Source organism: Bacillus rossius, chromosome 3, assembly GCF_032445375.1.
Source record: "Bacillus rossius redtenbacheri isolate Brsri chromosome 3, Brsri_v3, whole genome shotgun sequence".
In the NCBI taxonomy this organism is placed as follows: Eukaryota; Metazoa; Arthropoda; class Insecta; order Phasmatodea; family Bacillidae; genus Bacillus; species Bacillus rossius.
In genome coordinates this window covers 105193601-105215979 of record NC_086332.1, presented here as the reverse complement: position 1 = coordinate 105215979, position 22379 = coordinate 105193601, and the positions used below count along the sequence as shown (strand labels likewise).

Sequence of the window (22379 nt, the reverse complement as noted above, 5' to 3'; positions counted from 1 at the left end):
TGTCGCACTTCCCTTCACTACTTAAGGAACTTGAGGCGCCCTTCTCGAACCGACTGTAACGAGTCGCGTCATCCTGGGCCGACCCGACGCCCGAACAGTCCAGAAGGGCGGCGTCCATTCTCGCTACTACGCGCGGCAGGCCGCGGAATTCCCAAGTCCGTTCAGCGACAGATAACAGCACCGAGGAAGGACGATGCACGGGAAGAGGATTGGGTCAGGGGTAGCGACGACCCTTCTAATCCAGCCAGGCACGCGTTGCATGACTTACGTCAGTGTACGGCACGTAACACCAGTAGCCGTGCAGGGCCGCCAGCCAGCTCCGTCTTGACTCTCGCGCTCGAAACAATATCTTCACATGTTCAATGTTTCGTGTACGGAATCAGAGAGGTCACGCCCCTTCTGTGACAAACTGTTAATAGTGTTTAAATTTCCTCGCCAAAAAGTATCCAGTTAAATTGGTAAAATAATGCTGTAGCTTTATGAGGGCACCGAATACGTCAAAAACGAAGACATGTTTGTTAGTCAAGTGGGATGACTTATTTTTCCATGAAATATGGTGTACACTGTACATACTGGTTCTGATACATGCAGAATGTTTGACGGACCAGCCAACCAGAAACGTTATCTGCAAAAAAAAAAATATATATATATATATAATGAATGTCACATATGAAGTAATTTATCTGGGAAAGGGTATGTGTCAATTATTTTTAAATATCGACGAGCATTAGTTTTACTTTGAAACGAGTATACTGCTGGAATCACCAGCGCGGAGGGCGCCATGTTACTGAAATGAACATCAGAATTTTGTTTTCGGAAGATGGCGAAACGGGTGCGTTCATAGTGCTATTATTATTTGCGAGCGACGGGTTACGCGTGCGAATATTGGTGCATCGAAGTGGTGTCGAGTGTGCGCGGACGAGTGAGTAGTGCAGGCAGTGTGTTGCGACAGAAGGGAGCGGTAAGAAACTAGTAGTAGAGAGAGCCACTGTCTAGTCGAGCTGCAGTGGGGGACGTGAATTGTGAACTTACGAAAGTGCGATTTGTGTGCGGACAGGCATCTAAATTGCTGCATGTTAACTAATAAATATTAGGTAATAAACAAAACGACATCTACTTGGTCACGCTGTTCGATCGGGATGGGGGCGAATTTTGCTTCCACGAAAGGTTTTGAATATCTAAAAAAAATTGCCGAAGGGTGAATTTTAAGTACAGCGGTAGAGTCGCCTATGCCTAATAACACACCAGAAAGTTTTTTGGACTGAGCGGGTCGCAGCTCAAGGCCGCTGCGGCACACGCGGCGTGGCCGTCGACTCCCCACGCCGCCGAGGGCTTCCTGCGCGGGCGTCGATGTAGAAATAACTTTCACGACTTCCGGTGTCCCCCCCCCCCTTCCCCCGCCGGCCCTCGCGGTCCGCGCTTCGGGCCCCGCCTCCCGCCGAGCCCCGCGTCCAATCAGCCAGCGGTACTCGCGTTCTTCAGCAATATGCCTCGTCTGTGGCGAGATGTAGTTTACAATAAAAAATAAACAACCCTGCTTACCTTTGTTTGCCATTCACCACATTCCCCAACAGTCTATTGTTGAAAAAAAACTATAGACGACTATAATCTGACTCAGATCCCAGAGAACCCCAGGCAATATCCTTACTTTGCTATTCCATGGTTTCTAATCTCACTCCAGACAAATGACGGGAAGGCTACTTGCTCGTACGTCATTCCCGTCAAATCAACCAAAAATAATACATATTTGAATTCTCCAATAAAATATTATCATTATGTAAGTAAAAAAAATTAATCATTAAAATTACTTGATGTGTAGTTTATTTTCTTTACAGGTGCCATAAGATAAAATATGCCACTACAATTTTCATTCCATTTGGGCTACAAGGCTGGGAAATATCTCATTTGAAAGAACTCAAATTTTTCGTTTTTATGAAATGTATAATGATAGTGTTACAATAAATTACAGCAAGACATTTTTTTTTAAATTTTTATAAATAGTATCCTTAAAAATATAAAAAAAAAATTAAATTTTAAACTGACATACTGTTTAGATATGGAAAGTTTTAAACCAGTAATTAATTGGATAGTATAAAAACATCATTTTAAAGCAATACATCATAATATAAGGTGGAGATACAAAAATTATGATTTGAAGTGTACTTCCATATACTACATCACAACTTCATTTCATACGTAAGTTTTATGCTTACATTTAGATCAGGGCAATACATAACTCTTTTTTCTGCTTGGAGCTTCTTCACATTATGAGCAGTGTAATTAGCTAAACCTATTATCTTGAATTTTCTGTACTGTCCAGCTTAAAGACAATGTCATAAGTATTTTCATGTTAACACATTTGTTTATGGTAGAAAAAAAACTTTTTTTTTTTTTTTTTTTAACTGGTGATACATTTCATCACTAGGGAAAGTTTTTTCATCACTGCTGGAAATTATGTTGGTTTGCAGGGCATTAGACCTATATTTTTCACTAGCTCTTTTGAAACCATAGAGGTCTGGTCTTCCTTTCTTTCAGGGGTATAAATACACATTTCCTGCGACAGATCATCATCTGAATCACCTAAGCAAGGCTCAGTTGTCTGAAATATGTTCAGTTTTTGACAGTAATTTACTACATCTGTCAATAATTTTCTCACCAAGCTTAATTTTTCAACTGAACTTTTCTAACAAATGACTGCTCTCAAGTCTCAAATTCACCTTGTGATGGTCATGTTATGGTTTACTGAGTGAATTGTAACAAAAAAAAAATCGATCTTTGTGCTTGATGATGGTCCAACCCTTTATTTAAGTAACTTCTCAACTCACACAATAAATATTAAATCTACCTTAAATTTTGTTCTAATATAAATGCTATCTCATGTTTATAGAACATTAGTAAGACTAATATCAAAATTTAACTATGCAACAGTAAGAGTCTATAAGCTGCTAACAAGGATATCCAGAAATAAATTTTAAGTAATCAGGAGTAAGGCTGTCAACAATAACTCAAAAGTGACAGAAGTGGTGAAACATGCATAAATGCTAAGTAATTGCTCTAGAACACTTGGAACATGCTTTGCACATGTGCAACTAGTAACACATAATCTAACAATAAAAGTAAAGGTACACTTAAATGTAAGGGCATATCCATCTCAAAACAAAAAAAAAAGGGGGGGGGGGGGGTATTTTCCAGGAATCAACATCTTCCATAGAGTGGAGGTGTGGGGTTGAGTGATATGACACTAGCCTCCGACCAAGGGAATCTGGTTTGATTCCTGGGCACATGGGAAACATGGCAGGCTGGGATTTTTCTCGGGGTACTCCCGTTTCTCCCACCAATTCAATCAGTGGCTGCTCCATACACCATCTCACCTCACGCATTCTCCAGGCTCACCGGAACGACTGGTCTATCCTTTGAGTAGGGAAACCGTATCCTATGAGTGTCAGCCCCATTCCATATAGACCCTTCTCAGGTGGGAAACTACACGTCTATTTTCATTTTCAATAAAACGAAAAACATTATTTATAAAATATTTTTTTAACAATAACTACAGAGCTTTGCGCCTTGTTTATTTTCTCCGCTTCAGAAAGAGATTGGGGAGGGGGTGAGGGAAGCTTTGCCCCCCCCCCCCCCCCCCCCGGTATACAACCATGTTTAAATTGTAGTTAATACAATAAAATACATCCACTTGAAAAAATTAGATTTACATATTATAAAGGCACTACCTACATGCTGATGGTAAAAATAGATTAACACACTATCAGTAAAATAATATTGTTAAATGAATTCAATAGATCCAATTTTCAATTCACTATTTGGTAAAAATGTCACATAAACAGAAAAAAAAATTTTTATTAAAAAAATTACTTCTTACCCGGAAAATGTGATTGCTTGTAACCCTATCATGATTAATATTGTTACCAGTGGGGAAAACAGGCTTGTAAGGATAGCCCAATTAAATAAATACAAGTTTATTCGATACTAATATTTACATTACTAATTAAATTTAACAAGGAACCACAGTTAAATCTCTGTCCACTACAATTAGTCTTACACTGATCAGTCAAACAGTAACACTTTACACTGGGCCTTGCACGCCAGTTGCTTGCTCTTCTGTCAGTCTGTCCACACACCACAGTCCTAGACCACTACCTGCACCACTCACACACACCGTCGCACCTGACTGGCTACCGCAGAGGTTCTCGAGGCTCTCTCGCGCGGGTCACCATCGCTGGTATCGCTACCGGAGAGACTCATCCACAGTGGCCAGGCCTTCAGTCACCGCGCAGGTGTCGCAAGTATCACTCCCACTCTCTCCACTCTGCTCGGAGGCAGGGTCCTTTCATACCCGCGGAGGCCAGACGTGGAAGCAACCAGAAGCCGCGTGTTACATCACAAGTGTCCCTGACCCGATGACTCAAGCCTCGCCCATCCCCCGAGGCGACAAGCCTAGAATTCTACAGATTCTGAAAGGGTCAATAACAATAAAACGCCAGGGAAGGATAGGCTCGGGAAGCCAGAAGGGGGAGGGGGTGGCAGCGAGGATCTTGTAATCTGAAGAGGCATGCGAGGAGCGGCACATCACCCTGTCCCACCCGGGGAACTGCTGGGCCAGATGACTGCTAGGCAGTTGCGCTCCCACTACATCCGTAACAATATCATAAATAAAATTTTTAAGTTTTCAAATGAGATCTTAACCAACCCTCTAGCTCAAGTAGGATGAAAATTATGTTATTTAAACTTATCCTTCAAGTAACTTTATGGCAAATTTCAATATATTTAGGCAGCTATAAAAAATACTGTACATAAATTAATTCTAAACAAGAAATCAAAGGAAGGATAATGTAACCTTGGCTAACATAGCCATAAACAACTTCAAACAAAATTGTTAACTGTTTACAAACCAAAATAAAAGGCAGTCACTACACTTTCACAGCTAAAATGTCTACATTTTTATTTATTTAAAGGTTAATTTAAAAACATAATGTAAAAGATACGTAAATTCTTCAATTTCACCCATACTTCCACCAGCAATCAATAACAAAGAATAACTTTTTTTATATAATTGATTTACTTTCAAAAATTTTAAAACACTACATATATGTTCAAAATATTTATGATCTTAACTTACCAATAAGAAAACTTATGATCTAAGATCACTTCCTATTTTAGACAAACATGGAGTATATGATGACCACAGAAGAGCATACAAGCTTCGAAAACAAGGTGATTTCCAAATATGAGATGAGAACAGGATATATGGTAGAGAAGTGTTTCTGCATTGTGTCAAGGACAAACATAACTTTATAGTACAACCTTCAAAATATGGATAAGCTCTGCTTGACATAACATTTGAAAATGCCTAAGTATTGCTGTTTTTGAAGTTGGGACATTTTTTTCCCAACCAGAAAATGGCAGAAGAAAAGAAAACTAATACAAAGTTAATTTTCTGTTTGTTTTTATATATTTCAGTAAAGTTATAGCTTATAATCATTCTTTAGGCACGTCCATTTAATGGTATAAAAAAAACTACTTGAAGACGTAGATAGCAATTTTTTGGGGGAAAATTAAAAAAATAACTCTGAAAAGTGTATGTATTTTTGAGTATGTACTAATGTTGCTAGATTATTCTACAAAGAACAGTTTCTTCAAAGATTGGTTTCTTAAAAAGGAAAAAAAAAACTCGACAGACAAAATTTAATTGTCCGTAAAAGTTCAAATCTAGTTGTTCTCCCAGACATGATTTCGAGTTCTACTCTTAGGCATTAAAAAACAAGTAGTTAACCATTTTAATGACTGTGTAGGTAGATACATTTTAACTAGAATTAAATTAAGTTAGTTAGGAACTATAAATTTAAAAGGTACCTATTTTAACTTGATGTAGGCTTTTGGACATACGCCATTGCTTAGCACATGTATGTCTGCAGAAGAAAACTACAAAAAAACACAAATGACAAAAAACACAAAGTAAGCAAAAAATTGCTGTTGTCAGGATTTAACGCCACACAATATTCCACAACAGGAATATGGTCAACAAACAAGGAAAAACAAAGAAAAATGGACGAACAGAACGAAAAAAACCCCACAAATGATGACAGCACAAAAATTCCGTTAACCCTAAAATCCAGACTTGCTGAACATACATGGGAAAATAGCCACAAAATTCTCTGGGAAGACTCCACACCACTCATACAGGAACCAGATAAAATAAAAAGGAAAATCAAAGAATCAGCTTTCATTATTAGCAATAAAAATATTTTCAGCCAGCAGAGCATTGAATTAAAAAATATGTGGATCCCTTTAATCAATAGAGAAACATCCCTGCAGCACAAAACAATAGCCAATACTCAACCTACAATAACCAATCCGCTTTAACTCCATGGTGCACAGCCAATGAGGAGTCAGCTTGTCTGCCATTGGCTGAGCAAGATGCAGTCCATTTTCTGATAAATACCCTCATTTTTCCAGCCCCTTCTCAGTCGCACCTGTGTTTCCGTACCATGTGCGTCTCTGCCTGAGGACGGGAGCAGATAGCAGTTCCCGAAACGTCGCTTGTTTCTGTTTTAGAAAACTGTTGTGTTTGTTTCGTCTTTTCGTTTGGTCGTGTTTTTGTCTCGTTTTGACTGTTGTGCTGAATTTTTTGGGTTCAATATTTTTTTGTGCTGTCATCATTTGTGGGTTTTTTTTCGTTTCTCTCTTCTTTTTTTTTTTTTTTTTTGGGAAACTATTGTGTTTGTTTCGTCTTTTCGTTTTGCTGTGTTTTTTTTTGTCTCGTTTCAACTGTTGTGTTGAATTTTTTTGGGTCCGGAATTTTTGTGCTGTCATCATTTGTGTTTTTTTTTTGTTCTGTTAGTCCATTTTTCTTTGTTTTTCCTTGTTTGTTGACCATATTCCTGTTGTGGAATATTGTGTGGCGTTAAATCCTGACAACAGCAATTTTTTGCTTACTTTGTGTTTTTTGTCATTTGTGTTTTTTTGTAGTTTTCTTCTGCAGACATACATGTGCTAAGCAATGGCGTATGTCTAAAAGCCTACATCAAGTCATGCACTCCCATTGCACAAATCTTTCAAAGATAGTACCTATTTTAACTTGAACAATTGTCCTTAATTTTTTATAGTATTTTTAAAGTAGCTAATCTAACCTCACATAATATGCAAACAATTTTACAGTATTTATAATGTAGCTTAACTTAATAACCCACTTTCCAAAATATTTTAAATTATTTTAAATGTAGCTAACCTAACTCAATTCTCATCCTTTATAACAGGGGTAGGCAACCTGGAAATGTAGGTGATCTACTGTTAAGTCGCCACATGTTGAAATGATCTACTGTTCTGTTTTATCGATTATACATAAACAAGTTTACTTTCACACATTTACAAAATAGTCACTCTATTTGGTTTTTTCCTGGTAGTTTTAAAATACCCTACTTTTTATGGTTACAGTGCATAAAGAAATAATTATACAAATAACTGAATTAAATGAGGTCTGTTAGTTATAGACGAAACACTAAAAATTACAATAACATTGAAAAATATCTCCACTTAGTGGGAAACTTGGCAGGAACTTTACTTAACAATAGCTTTGATGTTTGGTAAATAGCTGGTTACACTGAGACGAATGCATGATTCCAAATGTTCATCAGTTATCCTACTCCTGTAATTATTTTTGATGAAGTTCATATTGGAAAATAAAGACTCGCATAGGTACGTTGAAGCAAACAAGGCTCTCACTCGAAGTTCAACATCAGTGAGCACTGAATACTTGTCTTGAGGAATGACTTGCCAACAGGTCTTTGGCTCTGCAACACTTTTCACACGCAATTCATTTTTCAATGTAATAATTTCGAGTTCTGTAGCTGTTCTATCAAAGTTGAACATCGTCTCCAGTGAGGAAATACACTCCTCAAGATTCAGGTTTGACCATGGAAAAGAGACAAACTGGGATATCAGAAAAATCGTTTTGAATTCTGAAAATCTGGAGTCAGAATCATTTTTCAAATGAGACAAAAGTTTTACATGTTCTTCTATTTCATATGGGGTCTCCAATGCTTCTACTTGAGCTTTCAGGGTAGGAAAGTGCCTTAAATCACCTCCTCTTAGATTTTTCTACCAAATTTTAAGTTTTTCAATGAAAGAATCTACTTCAGATATCATTTCAACCATTTCCCTATCCATCCCTTGAAGTTTAATGTTCAAATCATTGAGTTTTTCTGTGAGATCAACTAAGAAAGCTAAATTATGAAGCCACCTTGCATCCTCAACAAGATTTGCCATGGAGTGTTCCTGTGCTTTCAAAAATGCTGTAATAGCAGGTAGCAGTTGAATGAATCGTTGAAGAACTTTGCCCTTACTCAGCCAACGCACCTCACAATGCAGAAGTAGCTCTCCATAATGCAGTTGTAATTCATCCAACAAATCTTTGAAGAGTCGTCTTTGGAGAGGAAAAGCCCGTATTTTGTTAACAATCTGCACAACTACTTTCATGGTTTCATTCATGTTCAAGAACTTTCCACACAGAGATTGCTGATGTATGATGCAATGATATGACAAAAATTTTGGAAAGCTTTTATCTCTTCGACACTGAGCCAAAAAGCCATTATTTGAACCAATAAGGGAAGACGCTCCATCAGTGGTAATGCTCACAAGCTTGTGAATTGGAATTTTGTCAGATATATGAAACTGCTTCACTGCAAAAAAAATTTCTTCACCTCTAGTATGGCCTTTCAAATGAATCAGTTTCAAAAATTCTTCTTTGACTGATAAGTCGTTGAATACAAGTAGGGCAAATATTGGCAACTGAGCAATGCCAGTTGCATCATTTGACTCATCCAGCTGGAGAGAGAAGTAGCAGCATGCATCCAAATCTTTATTTATTTGAGATATGACATCACTTGCCATATTTTCAACTCTTCTTGTGACAGTTCTAGCTGAAAGTTGCAGGGACTGAATAGCTGCCATTATTTCAGATTTGTTTTTGAAATTTTCAAACAGATCATCACCGGCTTCAAAAAATGCTTCTTTAATTAACTCCCCGTCTTCAAATGGCTTCTTATGTTTTGCCAACACATAAGAAATGTGATAAGAAGCACTTGTGGCTGCTGTGCTCTTATCTGTCACTTTCGTAAACATGTGTTGTAATGACAACAAATTTTTCAGTTTCTTAATTTTCTCTCGCCTCAGTTCTGAGTTCGGGAGAAACTCTTTATTTATGTTTGAATGTACTGTTTCAAAATGTCTTTGTACAGTACTCTTTTTCACGAATGCAATATTTACTTTTCACAGTAAAAAAAATGCACTTGCAGTTTGTTTCGGTGACAAAAAAGTCATGCTCCCATTCTGCATGGAAGTTGTAAGTCTTTTGTTTCTTTGGTGCACTCATCACAAGTGATTAACTTATCACACCACAGTCAATAATTAAGAAATGCGGGCTTAAAACAAATGTAATAGTAAACGTTGTTGCACGGCCAACAATTGTCACGTGAATATCAGAAAACAATATTTACACGCAGTTGTGTCCTGTTTAGAGTATTTGGCGTTATAAATCAACGGCTGTAATACAATCAGGGATAAGAGGTGTCATCACAAGACGACTCTGGTTTTACAAAAAACAATCTCGTTTATTTTCTAACATCGGTTCGTCATACACGTATGTATAAACTGTGGCTGTGTATTTTTAAATGTCATTCGTTAAATAAACATCACGATTAAAGACATTATTTTCGTTACATACTTGATGGTTTTGAGGTTATTAACCGTTGTAAACAAGGATGACTTGTAAACTACGTTTTATTCTGGCAGGATTGCCAACATATATGTACCCACAAAAATTCTCTAAGTACATTGCATGAAAATATCTAATTCGGAAAATGAGTTTATTATAACTTCCTAAACACAATATGTATTTCTTATTTCGCTTTCAATACATTTTCTGCTACTATAATTTCCTTTCTGTTAGCATGTAGAAAACATCAAAATGTAGCCCCACATGCGTGACATTTGCTATAAGATGAGATCAAGATGGCTACACTGTTGAACTGAGTATCGTGTTTGTTTATATTTTCGTTACATAACAAAAACAGTTATGCAAAATAACACATTTTTTTGTTGTACTGGTGGCGACAGCTTTATACCTACTCAAAAATATTTGTAAATGACCGGTATCATTCGCGAACCAAGTGTTTTTTTTTTTTTTAATTGTTCCTCAATCAGCTATTGAAGAATTGTTACATTCTTGATGTTTAAATTTCATTTAAGACTTGCAGTGCTTCGTAGTGGGTGGAAAAAATCGTGAATTTTCAATAACGCTCGTGATCTACTAAATATTTTCTCGTGATCTACCAGTAGATCGCGATCGACACGTTGCCGACCCCTGCTTTATAATTTAGCTAACTTAACCTAATCACTAGTTAGAATGATTAACTGCTGGTAGACTACTTGCTGTATCACAACACACTCTTAGAAAACAATTTGAAAATATATCAGGAAGTTAATTTAAAAAAACCTTAGAAAATATGATTTCCTTCAGAATTACCATCTAAATATTGTAGGGTTAAAATAATTTAAAACAAGAAAAAAAATTTTAAAGTTACTATCATTATTTTCTCATTATTTAATTCACTACACCACACAATTTTTCTTCATAAGTACTGAGTTTTCCAGAATCCACTGAGAATCAAATATTCAATTTTAAAAGTAGTAATAAATAAGTATAATTTAACTTATTCCTATGACACAAATTATAAACTTGTTGAAGACATAAATAAACTTTAATATAATGCTAATAAACACAAGAAAAATAAAACAATTCTCTAAAATTTCTGCATTTCTGCAAGTACTTGAGATTGATTCAATTTTTAAAGACTTGATTCAAACTAAAAAATTATGAAGTGTGAACTTCAGTCGGCTGGACTCGAAAGTATTATTACTGAACTCGGCTTGACTTGACTCACAAATTTGCAGACTCATCCATCTCTATTAAATATATTTCTATCTATTACTGTCTACATATGTATCTTCCTTTCTACCTCTACCTCTCTCTATATAATTTCCTCTATCTCTATCTATGTAGATAAAAGAATAAATGAATGTTTTTGAAAGCCCTGCCTAAAATCTACACACTCACTACCCTTCCTCTGTAAGCCTAAAAGCATTGTCACGAGTTTAGTGACAGTACACATACGTTGAGCACTGTTAAAAAAAAAAAAAATGTTGCTATAATGTTGAATCTTATTTTAATGTAAGTAAACAAAAGTATCAGAAAAACAACTTCAAACACAGAAGTTGTTTCGAGACTCTTGATAACTGTAGGAATGGAGAACAGTGGTGAGGAGCGAGCACTCACCGGTATCTTGGAGGTGCGCAGGAACTCTAGCAGTGCCTCGAGCGAGCCCAGCGTGGACGCCTGCACGTACACGCCCCGCTCCTGCAGCTTGATGTTGCCGAGGGCAGACTTGAGCTCCCGCCCCACCTCGCTGCGCAAGATCTCCACCTCGTCGGGCTTCTGGGCCACCAGCAGGTTCAGGCCTGGTCAGGCACAACCACGGACACTACAGGACTACCCTGTCTTCTTGCACCTTCCACTCACTAGTTTCAACCTCTTTTTCAAACAAAACAATTACTATTTCCACAAAATTTGCTCACTAAAATTATAAACATTAAGGTGTTTTATTTTAAAATACTTGAACATTTTTCTCTCTTCTTAAGTATAATTTTTATAATTTGGATACCAATTCCTTTATTGACACCCACTGTAGTTAAAAATACGTCAAAAGTTTTGAAGGAATTATTAATGTAACACTCCATTTTATATTACAATTTAGTATTATGTGAGTTTCTTACTTAACCCCTATTATACATGTTGCCAAACATTTTATAATTCCCTGTCTTTTTGAGGTTTTATTGAAAAGTAGCAACCCGTAAAAGCTATGAGTAAATTTTCTGATTTTTGAACACATTTATTGATATCCTAAATTGACAGACGAATGTATAAATTTGCTGCTATTTGCCTTGCATTAAGTTTTGGTTAAATGGTATACGTCATTTTTAAATTGGATAAACCTCTATTAACATCACATCTAATTATAAATCAAGCCATATTCACTATATCTAAACGTTGATCATGAAATACTTTCAATTAATGGGACTAACTTTTAATGTTGATTAATTGGGACCTTATGACCTGCTCTACGACTTGTAAGTACATGATTCAAGACTTCAGTTTATATTATGACCCAGTTACAAATAGCTTGAATTTGAAGTTAGTCAGAAGATGTTACATCTTCTAATCTAAATTTAAATTTAAAGATATAACTTTGTGCTCCAATTATAATGACTGACCAAACATTTTAAACACCAAAACGTTCTGGTGGAAAAAAAAGAAAATGCACGTGGTGAAAGGTCTGTATTGTGATGCTTACAAAATTAAACAGACAATGATGTTGACAGTATGGGCAAACTTTCAGTCTCATGTCTGTAGGATATAATGGCTGCATATAAGTCAATTAGCATATTTAATCCTATTGTGGTAAAAGTCTCCCACAGCAATTGTTTATAGTCCTCAATATCCTGCGAACAGGCATTGGGTGTAAGGTGTGACATCCGAGCTGATCCCACAAACATTCAGTAAGGGGACAGATCAGGAAACGGCAAAGAGAACCTCCACATGACTCAGTCAGTTCATAGGAAAAGTGTCACTTTTAGATGAGCACTGTCTTGTTGAAAGAATGTACCACATGCAGCTGCAGAATGTCACTGGCATAGCGCCATGCTGTTGATGCCACAGCCATTGGTTCCTTACTCCACGATACCAGGATCTCTCTCCACAATATTGGCAGGATTTACGCTGTTGCCACGGTGCCACCTTATGTTCACACAATAGTCAAATGTAAAAATGTAGATAAACAATTAATTTCTGAGTATTGCAACGAGATATTATAGTTGTATTTTTTTAAATACTGGGTATTTATAAAGATGGTTTATTATCTAACAAATATGGTACCAAAATGTTCTTTAATACAATTTTGTTTAACATATTACTGTAATTTTCACCATTATACATAAAACATGTTTCCAATATCATACTTAATTATTAATATGTCGACGGCAGACTTATTCAGGACAGTAAAACGTAATGGCAAGCATTTGAGTGTTTTCATAATCTACTATAATGTATTTTTGGGTTAGAAACTACCAAACTAATCAAAGTGCTTGTTGAAGCTAGAATATGTGATTCCAACTTTAGCTGTGTTTAATAGTATCTATAAAATATTGTTGTAAACAAAGAAAATGTTAATATGTTTACTTTATACTATGATAAAACAATATCAGCGAACAAATAGTTACTTTAGGACAACCAACTTCAGAGTGAATATCTAGTAGATTTCTATTTATCCTGGTAGACTAAACAGTGTTTGGCCAACCTCCAAACTAAATCCTGGGAATACCCCATGGGAAGAATGTCTCTGATGATCTTGATTCTCATAGTCCTAAACCCACATTCTTGAACTCTGTACTCCCAAACTACAGACTCGATCTGCTGATCTTCCGCCTCATGAACTGGACTATGGTGCTGGCGTTGCCCTTGGAAGTGGACTGGATCGTTTCTTGTCCACTTTCTACATGTCGGTGGTTCTCCTACAAAATCTCTGATTTCAGTTGCTCTTCTGACCTTATGTGCTACAATTATTGCCTTTATAATTTGGCACTTGTAGTTACTTTTCGTAAAGTTTCAGTATTAGGTCGATACCTCCACTGACGTATGCTGTACACCAATCCCTCACTTAGCACGACTAATGCATTCCTAAAAATGTTTGTGTTATTCAAAATTGCATATTCTGAAGCAGTCTCCATAAATAGCAAGGCTAATTTACATAATGTGTTCCCAAATGTGTAGGGAAATATTCTTTACGTAATATAAATGTGTAGAATAACACTCAACGATAAATACATATGTCAGAACATTTATCTTTATAAGGCTAACACAGAATACTTTGTATGAAAAATATGACACTGCGTAACAGGAGATAGTTACAGTCAGTTGGCTGATTGACTTGCCCACCCAAGCGTGAATTTAAACTCATGTCACGTACCTTTCCACGAACTGTCCAAATCATCCTTTACTGGCATTGAAACAGATACATATTAAAATTTAAAATTTTAAAAAATTAAAGTGCTTATTAGCATATTATCGCTTGGTTCACACCAATCCTATCATGCCCATGATTTTTTTTTTCATTGCACCATTCATTAACATTCCTTTCTACGTGAATCATCTGTTCATTTCTGTACTGGCATTAATGCCAAATATATTCCCACTATAGAGCATCCCACTCTTAGATTGCAGTGTGGAAGTAAATGGGCGCATTCTCTCTCTCTCTAACACACGCCGATTGCCGTTAGCACTGTCCTTGTTTCTTCGTGCGTTGTTGCCAAATATCAAACGAAATTAAAATTTTAATATTTGGACCAAGCTTTTTTTCATATTGTATAGCATCGAAATACGCATCAGGCAATGCTTATTTTGAATACTTAACAATATTTTAAGTGTCCGAAAAAATTAAAAAACATAACTTATTCGCTGCGAACTGTTTTGAAGTATTCCGATATGTTTCACATCAAAAAAAAAATAAACCTACATGTGTATTTCATTCAGATTTTTTTTATTAATAAATTAATGCCTTAGGATGCCACCGAACAAATGTTAAGACAAAAACTGTACAGGTTTCACTTCAATAATTTTTTTAATATATTGAAATGCATTTTCTCACAAACTGACACATCAAAAAGTTGACCAGCTGAAAATTTTTTTTCTATTAAAGATAGATGGGGGACAAAAGCGTGAAAAATGTTCACAATGAATTGAATTAGTTTTTAAAAGCAGTTCCATCTCAATTGCTTCTACAGTTTCCGTGGAAATAGCTGTTAAAGATGTGTCTTATCAGTACAGGAGCGCGCGCTGCCGCCGTAAGAGGAAACAGGGTCGTGTGTTTAGATAAGTGGGGTTCTGTCCTACAAGCAATTTCAAATACATGGCTTCCTTAGTCAACAAAAATATTTTAATCGATTCTTGAACATAATATTTAAAATGTATGAAATAAATACGAAGGAATTTAATAGCGATCATGGTACAAAATATTGAATTATTTTTCTATCCTTCTCAACACCAAGCATCTTATCAAACATTGTTTTAGACAAAGTTTTGGAAAATAATTATGATATTTACAAACAATTTAAACAGATTTGATAAGGTGTCTACTAAGGCAGTTACTTTTTTTTGTCAGATGAAATTTTTTTTCGAACCCATGCAGTTATGGCTGGTCGTATCAAAAATTTATTTAGAAAACATTTTTCGGAATTAGGTACTCAGAGTTATCATACGTTAAAACGGATTCAATATTATTCATATTATGGAAGTTGTTACGATTTTTCTGTTTTTCAAAAAATCTTCCCCATTTCGAACCAATTGTTCGGATTTTTCCCATAACTTACTCGACCGAGAATTTCCATTACCATATTTTATTTATCATTTTGGTCATAACTTGTCCAAAAATACGGCATTTATCGGGCCCATGAAAATTTTATATATATATTGTAGACGAAAATTTCTTATAGTTTTTTTTATGTATATGTTTATGTGTGTGTTTATATATACAAACACACACATATATATATACACACACATACATACATAAACATATACATAAAAAAATCTATAAGAAATTTTCGTCTACAATAGGTAGTTTTTATTTGAAATTTACATAAAAATGGCATTATTACAAATTTATATGTGTAATAGTATCAAATATTATAAATTACGATATGATTTCTTAAAATGCTTCTTGTTCGATCCGAATTACAAAGACACGCATCTCCTGAAATTCGTAATGTGTTAGAGATTTGACAACAGCGAGCGCCATAAGCCGTGTACTGCAATCTAAGAGTGGGACGGGCTATAGTACAACTAACAGCATCGGGATTATATAAACGTTTACTAGAGTGGTTATTTTGTACGATTGTGTAAACAGTTGACTTGCTTAAAACTTAAGTGCGACCAACATAAGTCTGGCTTCATGACATTCTGCACAGAGAAATACTTCTATTTTTATCTCAAATACTTGAACACGATGCATTACGCTCTCACCTGGATGCCATGTTTCCATTATGATTCCAACTACAGGTGCTTGCGCACCTACTGTTACCGGCAGACGTTGCGTTGTGTTTATGTATGTGAGTTTCCTGCCACTAGCTAGGCTGAAGTTCATCACAGCCCGGTATGTGGCTGAGAAAAAACAGTACGGCCCGGCGGCATACGCGAGGACGTAAAAACATTTGATCCTTTACATTCTATAGCCGCAACTGAACTTGCCACAGCTGATGTTTGTATAACAGCCAGTAGCCTAGTCAGACCTGCGCACGCATCTCTTCCTCCTTCATATAACTAACTGTATGCCACAGCACATCTGTTGTTTACAGAGTTGAAGCAGACTTCGTGGTGGCATACCCAACTTTATTTTTCGTCTGTGGCGATTTTGTGCTAACTGAAATTACAGACATGCTATTCAAGAATGGGGCAGTAAGATTAACATCACCATAAATTAATTTGTGCAATTTGAAGACGTGCTACGTGAGTGATTGGTGTACATATTTGAAATTGTCTAAACAAAATATGTTCTATAATATTTTCAATATGTGATTTAATATTAGTCGACGACGGTTACTTATTACAATCATCACACAAGTCTTATTTTCTTGGAATATGTATAGTAGATTACCAATCGCAAGCAGATTTTATCCGTATTTTGACGGTTGTGCTATAAAATTACGTTTGTCCTTACGACACAATGCAGAAACACTTCTCTACCATATTGTGTTCAAGATTCAACTGCCAAAAGTTCCAAACGAAAACCGAATTGTCCGTTGCTAAAAGCGACACTCTCATGTTTATTTTTTGAACATAAAATTGAAATCCAGGTGAATCATTATGCTTCAATTAAAGTGAATTGACGAATCAATGTTTGGCTTACAAGTTCACCACATTACATATTTTAGGTTGAAAATACTTAATAAAACAAATTTTGGATTACTTAAATAATGTGAATACTTGCTTCAGTTCTTTGGATACTGTCCATATCAACTGCTAGTCCACCAAACTTGTAATAAAACGTTAAAATTCACAAACTCATGGAAAACCATTTCGTAAAATAAATGCTGATTGGTAGTTATAATATTATTGAAATTATAAGCACAGATATCATTAAAAAAATAAAATGTAAGGGGAAAATATAATCTATAAAATATAAATGCACTTATATTAAATATATGATAAATATTAAAATGTCTTTGGCCAAATTACATGTTATTCTTGTTCTTTGCTAGTAAGGCTGAACTTGAAACTTCATGGTAATAATGCAAGTAACGTAAATAAAATTATTTGATAAGAGATTAAGGATGAAAATAAAATGAATTTGTTCTAGAGCTCTTCTGATACCTCTACTTCTCATACCAATTCCCGATACCCTGATACTACTATCACTTATTCCCCGATACCTGATTCTAAAAACCAACATTAACAATTAATGCACAGTACATGAAGAAATAATTTAAATATAAATATAAACCTTTATAACTCTGTTGGTGAATGTCTTAATATTATTATTAAACATAAATTCATAGCATACTTATTGAAATTCATAGTTCATCACTTATTTATTAGGTAAACTTCATATTTTTTACTCGCAGTTAACCAATACCTAAGGGAATCGTTTTTAAGACCTTTAAAGATACAAGTGGTTGAAATAATTGTAATGATATAAAAATAATAATTACAAACTATTACAAATAAACATAGCTTCTGCATATTGTATGTACTTGTTTGCCAGGGTAAGTTTATAAACACGCATGTGTTCCTATGGGCTGTTTGCTGCATAAATCACCAAGTCATCCTGGAGTTCTGAAGTCTGGTAAGTCTCATTCTCTGCACTGTAGTACAGTATTTTATTTTTATAATTATTACTGTCAAAGATAATTTTGAGTAGCAAAATGCCTGTGTAACAGAAGTTTTTTGTTTTAAATGCATGGAAAGAAATCATATACAAAAGTTGTGATTTGAAGTGCTTGACATTGTGACAGACTACCCAAAAAATTTTTATAAATTTTTTAATTTTATTAAATTATTTTAAAATATAAATTTGAGTTATAAATTAGTGAGGCTTTGTTTTATTGATCATGTATTTTAGTTTGAATAACAATCTCCCTAATGCATAACATAAATAGGCTAGAACTTGTTATGTGTGCAACGTTTTATATACATTTTTGTGTGCGCCGAGTATTGCCGCCTGATGGCAGGCTAGCCGCCTTGCTTGCTGCCTGGAGGCAGGCAACACGCCTGGCATTGCCGCCTGGTGGCCCAGGCCACCTGTAAACTTCTACCATTGCCGCGCAGGCCCATTGCTACACACAAAAGTTGGCTGCCTGCACCGGCCAAGTAGCGACTACTGTATGGGATATTATAGAAATACATGTTCGTTATGAGGCTTGCTGGTAGACCAAGAAGCAGAAGTGCCTGTTGACCGAGTACAAGCTACTGCCGAAGCTGCCTTCACACAGCACTGACTGCCACCTGGCCGCTGCCACGGGACGCCATGCTGCCTGACGAAGGGACGTCGAGGACTGCTGGACTAAGCCATCAACGTCTGGTAAGACACCAATTTTTATTTGCAACAAGGACATAGCCCATCTTCGCCAAGGACGAGGGCAGAACCTGGAACGAGCACATCAGTATTGAAGAGGTATTGAGCAACGCAAGTGTGAAGTTGTATTAGATACGTCAGCAAGGAATATGTGCAGTACGTCTAGACTTTGGGAACTTGGTAGCAAATAAGCCAAGCTAACAGTGACAGAGTTTGTAAGCAAATGAAGAGTATTACAGTTTGTTGCTACAAGACTGTTGGAAAAGAGTAAAATTTAATTTAAGTGACATTTAGCATTGGAACATGAGCAGTTGTGTAAATAAAGTATGCGGGCGTAAGGTGCGGGTGGCTAAAATATTAAGGTATTCTCTTAACCACAGGATTGATATAGCACGAGTGACGAACAAACCAAGTTGCTTTCCAAAGAGTTGTGTTCGCTGCTGTACGGAACACGAGCGTCATGTACGAGGTAATTCACTTGGACTAGTTGGAGACTGTGCAGCTGCGAGTTCTACTCGCTGTCCCCTAGATCGTGGAGCGAGTCAGCAGCCGAGGCGCAGCAGGAGAGTCCGGGTGCTGCAGCGACGAGCGGGGTCGACGCAGCGAGGAAATTGCGGAACGAGTACAGAAAGCCAGCAAGTGCCCCACTTACTGTGAGGACTTACCTGCACAGCCCCACAACTGTGACAACGTAGTAGAAGGCATGTGACTTTTCATTTAAACGAACTATTTCGAGCGGGTATAAGCTAGGGCAGTTATAAGCTATTAAAAGTTTTCTTAGATTTCATGTTATAATTTTTGAGATTGCAATTTGCAGAAATTTTAACTACGTATAAGTAATTTTCTCAGGTGCGAGGAATCAATTGGAGATTATAATTTAGTAAAATTGTTTATAATGAAGTAAATTTGTAAGAGTTTTAAATACCCTCTTTTATCGCATAATCATCGCACCTATATTTTGGAGCATCCAAATTTATATTAAAAAAACTCTCACATAATCGACACATGATGTTTTTTGGTCCCACTATTATATTCCGAGCTCTTTGTGAAGGTATTTTGAAGTAGAAATATAATATTAATTTGGACATTACCACTTATTTATTTAACGGAAATACGAAGTTGTTTAATGTGTAAAATTTCTTTTAAAGACGTTTTCAAACGTTATAACCTTTATCTGTTCGTCTGCGTCGCTGCGGTGTACCACTTACATAAATGTAGCCAGTGCTAGTTGGCATCATTCATGTTTGGTTATGTTAATTCCCGTATAGAGTGGCACACGTAGTCGAATATTGATCTCTCGTCGATTGCATGCAACGCACGCTCTCTGTCGAGTGCTGATTTAACTACATTTGATGGCCCGCACTGTTTCGTGGTGTGTACCACGACGATAGTTATGTGTTAGTTCAACCTCGCATTCACATTTTGTTTTCCTGTTTAAAGTTGAAAAAAGGGTTTTGTTCCACGACTTATTAATTTAAATTGTTTGTCATGCTCTTGTATACTCCACTTTTAAATAAACGTACTTTCCATGAATGGGTTTTGTTTTTATGAATAACTTTACTTAACAAAAAAATTTTTTTTTTTGCGCATAAATGTCACACCCTTACTTTTCCAACTTGATTTTTGTATAAAATGTTTGACTATTATGCGATAAAACACAGTATTGTTTGCACTGTCACTAACTCATTTGCTGTGTATACATTTATAACAGCCGATGTATTTAGTACAGTTCGGTCTTAATTAAGTTCAGGTAAACTGTAATACAATATTGTATGGCTTTAATTACGTTGTCAGAATATGTCATGTAGAGATAATATTTAAAGCAAAGGCCTTTTAAATAATTAGTGTTAAATTATACATTTGCAGGTGTGGTAAGTATGTCTTATTTTGTGTTCACAGAAAGTCAGTCGTTCATGAGTACATCTGTACTACAAGACCAAGTGTATGAACTAGAGAACATGCTCAATGTTTATGTTTGTTCCAAATTTAGTTTGAAAATAAAACTATATTTATGCATAGCACTTCTCTCGCTCATTATTAAACACTACCATCTAGTGTTGCACCTCCTGGGGTACAGAACTGGGCAAGAAACTAATGTAATTCGTTGTTTTTTTTTTGTTGCAGATTTCATTTCTGCCATGTGAAAGAAGGAATGTAAGAGAAGCAAAAGTAGGCAACTGGATTTCTGAGGGAGAGCAGCTGCAAGATCTGATAGGTACGAAGAGAGGGAGAAATCAAGCAGGCAGGCAGCTGTTATGGTGATAGAAGTATATCTACCATAACTGCAGTGATCTGGTGATTTCTGTCTGCAAAATGTCATTTACTGCTAAGGCAATCACTAAAACTCTCTTGATCTATTGAGAATACAGAATAATCAGCACAGTCAATTAAATTACATTAAATCTTTCACCCATTATGAAAGAATAGAATTTTTTTTTCTTAAATACTTGGATAAAAAACTAAATTAATTAAAACGATAATAATTTCAACAAAAGTTAAACACCACATGATCTAAACTGGTGCCACACTTCCACTTCCTTCTAACCCTGTAGCCACCAGTTCAAAACCCTTTCAAGTGACAGGAATTAATATTTTTTTATTATCTGCTAAAAGAATGAGAATGGTTCTAGAGAGAATGCCTACTGCTGAAAACAGAGTGATTAGCTTTACATCTGGCACATATTAAAACAATAATAGAAAACAATCAATAATCCTAGCATCAATTAACAGTGTAGTATGTTACGTGAATGACTATTTCAGGGTTTTCCATCCATTGAGTTCCTCTAATTATTTGTGTGTTAAAACAATTATCATTGCACGCCTGTAGTTTTAAAATTGTCCAGTGTCTGCAGTCATTTACGATGGGTGAAAACTAGTGGAAGAAATAGACACACTGTAGCAGAAGCTAGTTATCTGTTCACATCTGATGCTGTGGGCGAGGTAGTGAACAACTGTGTCAAAAATGAGATAAGTTGGAGAGAAAATTTTTTTTTAGTAAATAACAGCTGACAAAGTATCAAAAGAAAAAAAGTTTGACTCCCTCAATTCTCTTTAGTCAATACTTACAGAATCGTGAGCATTAAAAAAAAAAAGACTTTGACATCACTACATTGCATAATAATAGCATTATAATAGAAACACAACGATAAAAAGGAAAATGTAAATTCAAAACAATGTTAATTCAAAACAATGTAAGGATCAGAAAGATATTTAAATCATGCATTCAATCAAGTATTTTTTCCCTAAGCTAGAATGGTTTAGTAGTTCCAGTAACATAATTTCTTGTTTTGATACAAAAAAAATGTAACATATACAACAATTGCACTATAATAGTGTTATGAACGTAGGAGGCAAGGGTGTGACATGCGTCAGTTACCTGACCAGCCTGGTGGCCCCGCATGGCCACTAATGTTACAGGCATACCTTCGTGGATCATAGCAGCCTTCCACCCCGCCATCCTTCCTCAGCGCTGTTATCTAACCCTTAGTGGCCTGGGAATTCCGCGGTCCACTGCGCGGAGTGGCATGAATAAGCGTCGTTGTTCTGGATGCTACGAGCATCGATTCGGCCCGGGATGAAGTAAAACGTCACCACCTCTCCAGTTGGTTCCAGAATGACTGCCAAGGGTACAAAAGCGGCAACGCCGGCCTCCGCGGGAGTTCCGAGAGTTCCTACAGGCGAGAGAGTGAA

General features: G+C 36.1%; 1 protein-coding gene across 1 annotated transcript in view; it reads right to left on the bottom strand.

The window, feature by feature from the left end:
• Positions 1 to 22379, bottom strand: part of LOC134531104 (eukaryotic translation initiation factor 5B) — a 342833-nt gene that overhangs the window by 217836 nt on the left and 102618 nt on the right. The window contains exon 17 of the mRNA XM_063366652.1: positions 11345 to 11526. Within this exon, the coding sequence (XP_063222722.1) occupies positions 11345 to 11526 (182 nt within the window). The remainder of the gene's footprint in view (positions 1 to 11344; positions 11527 to 22379) is intronic.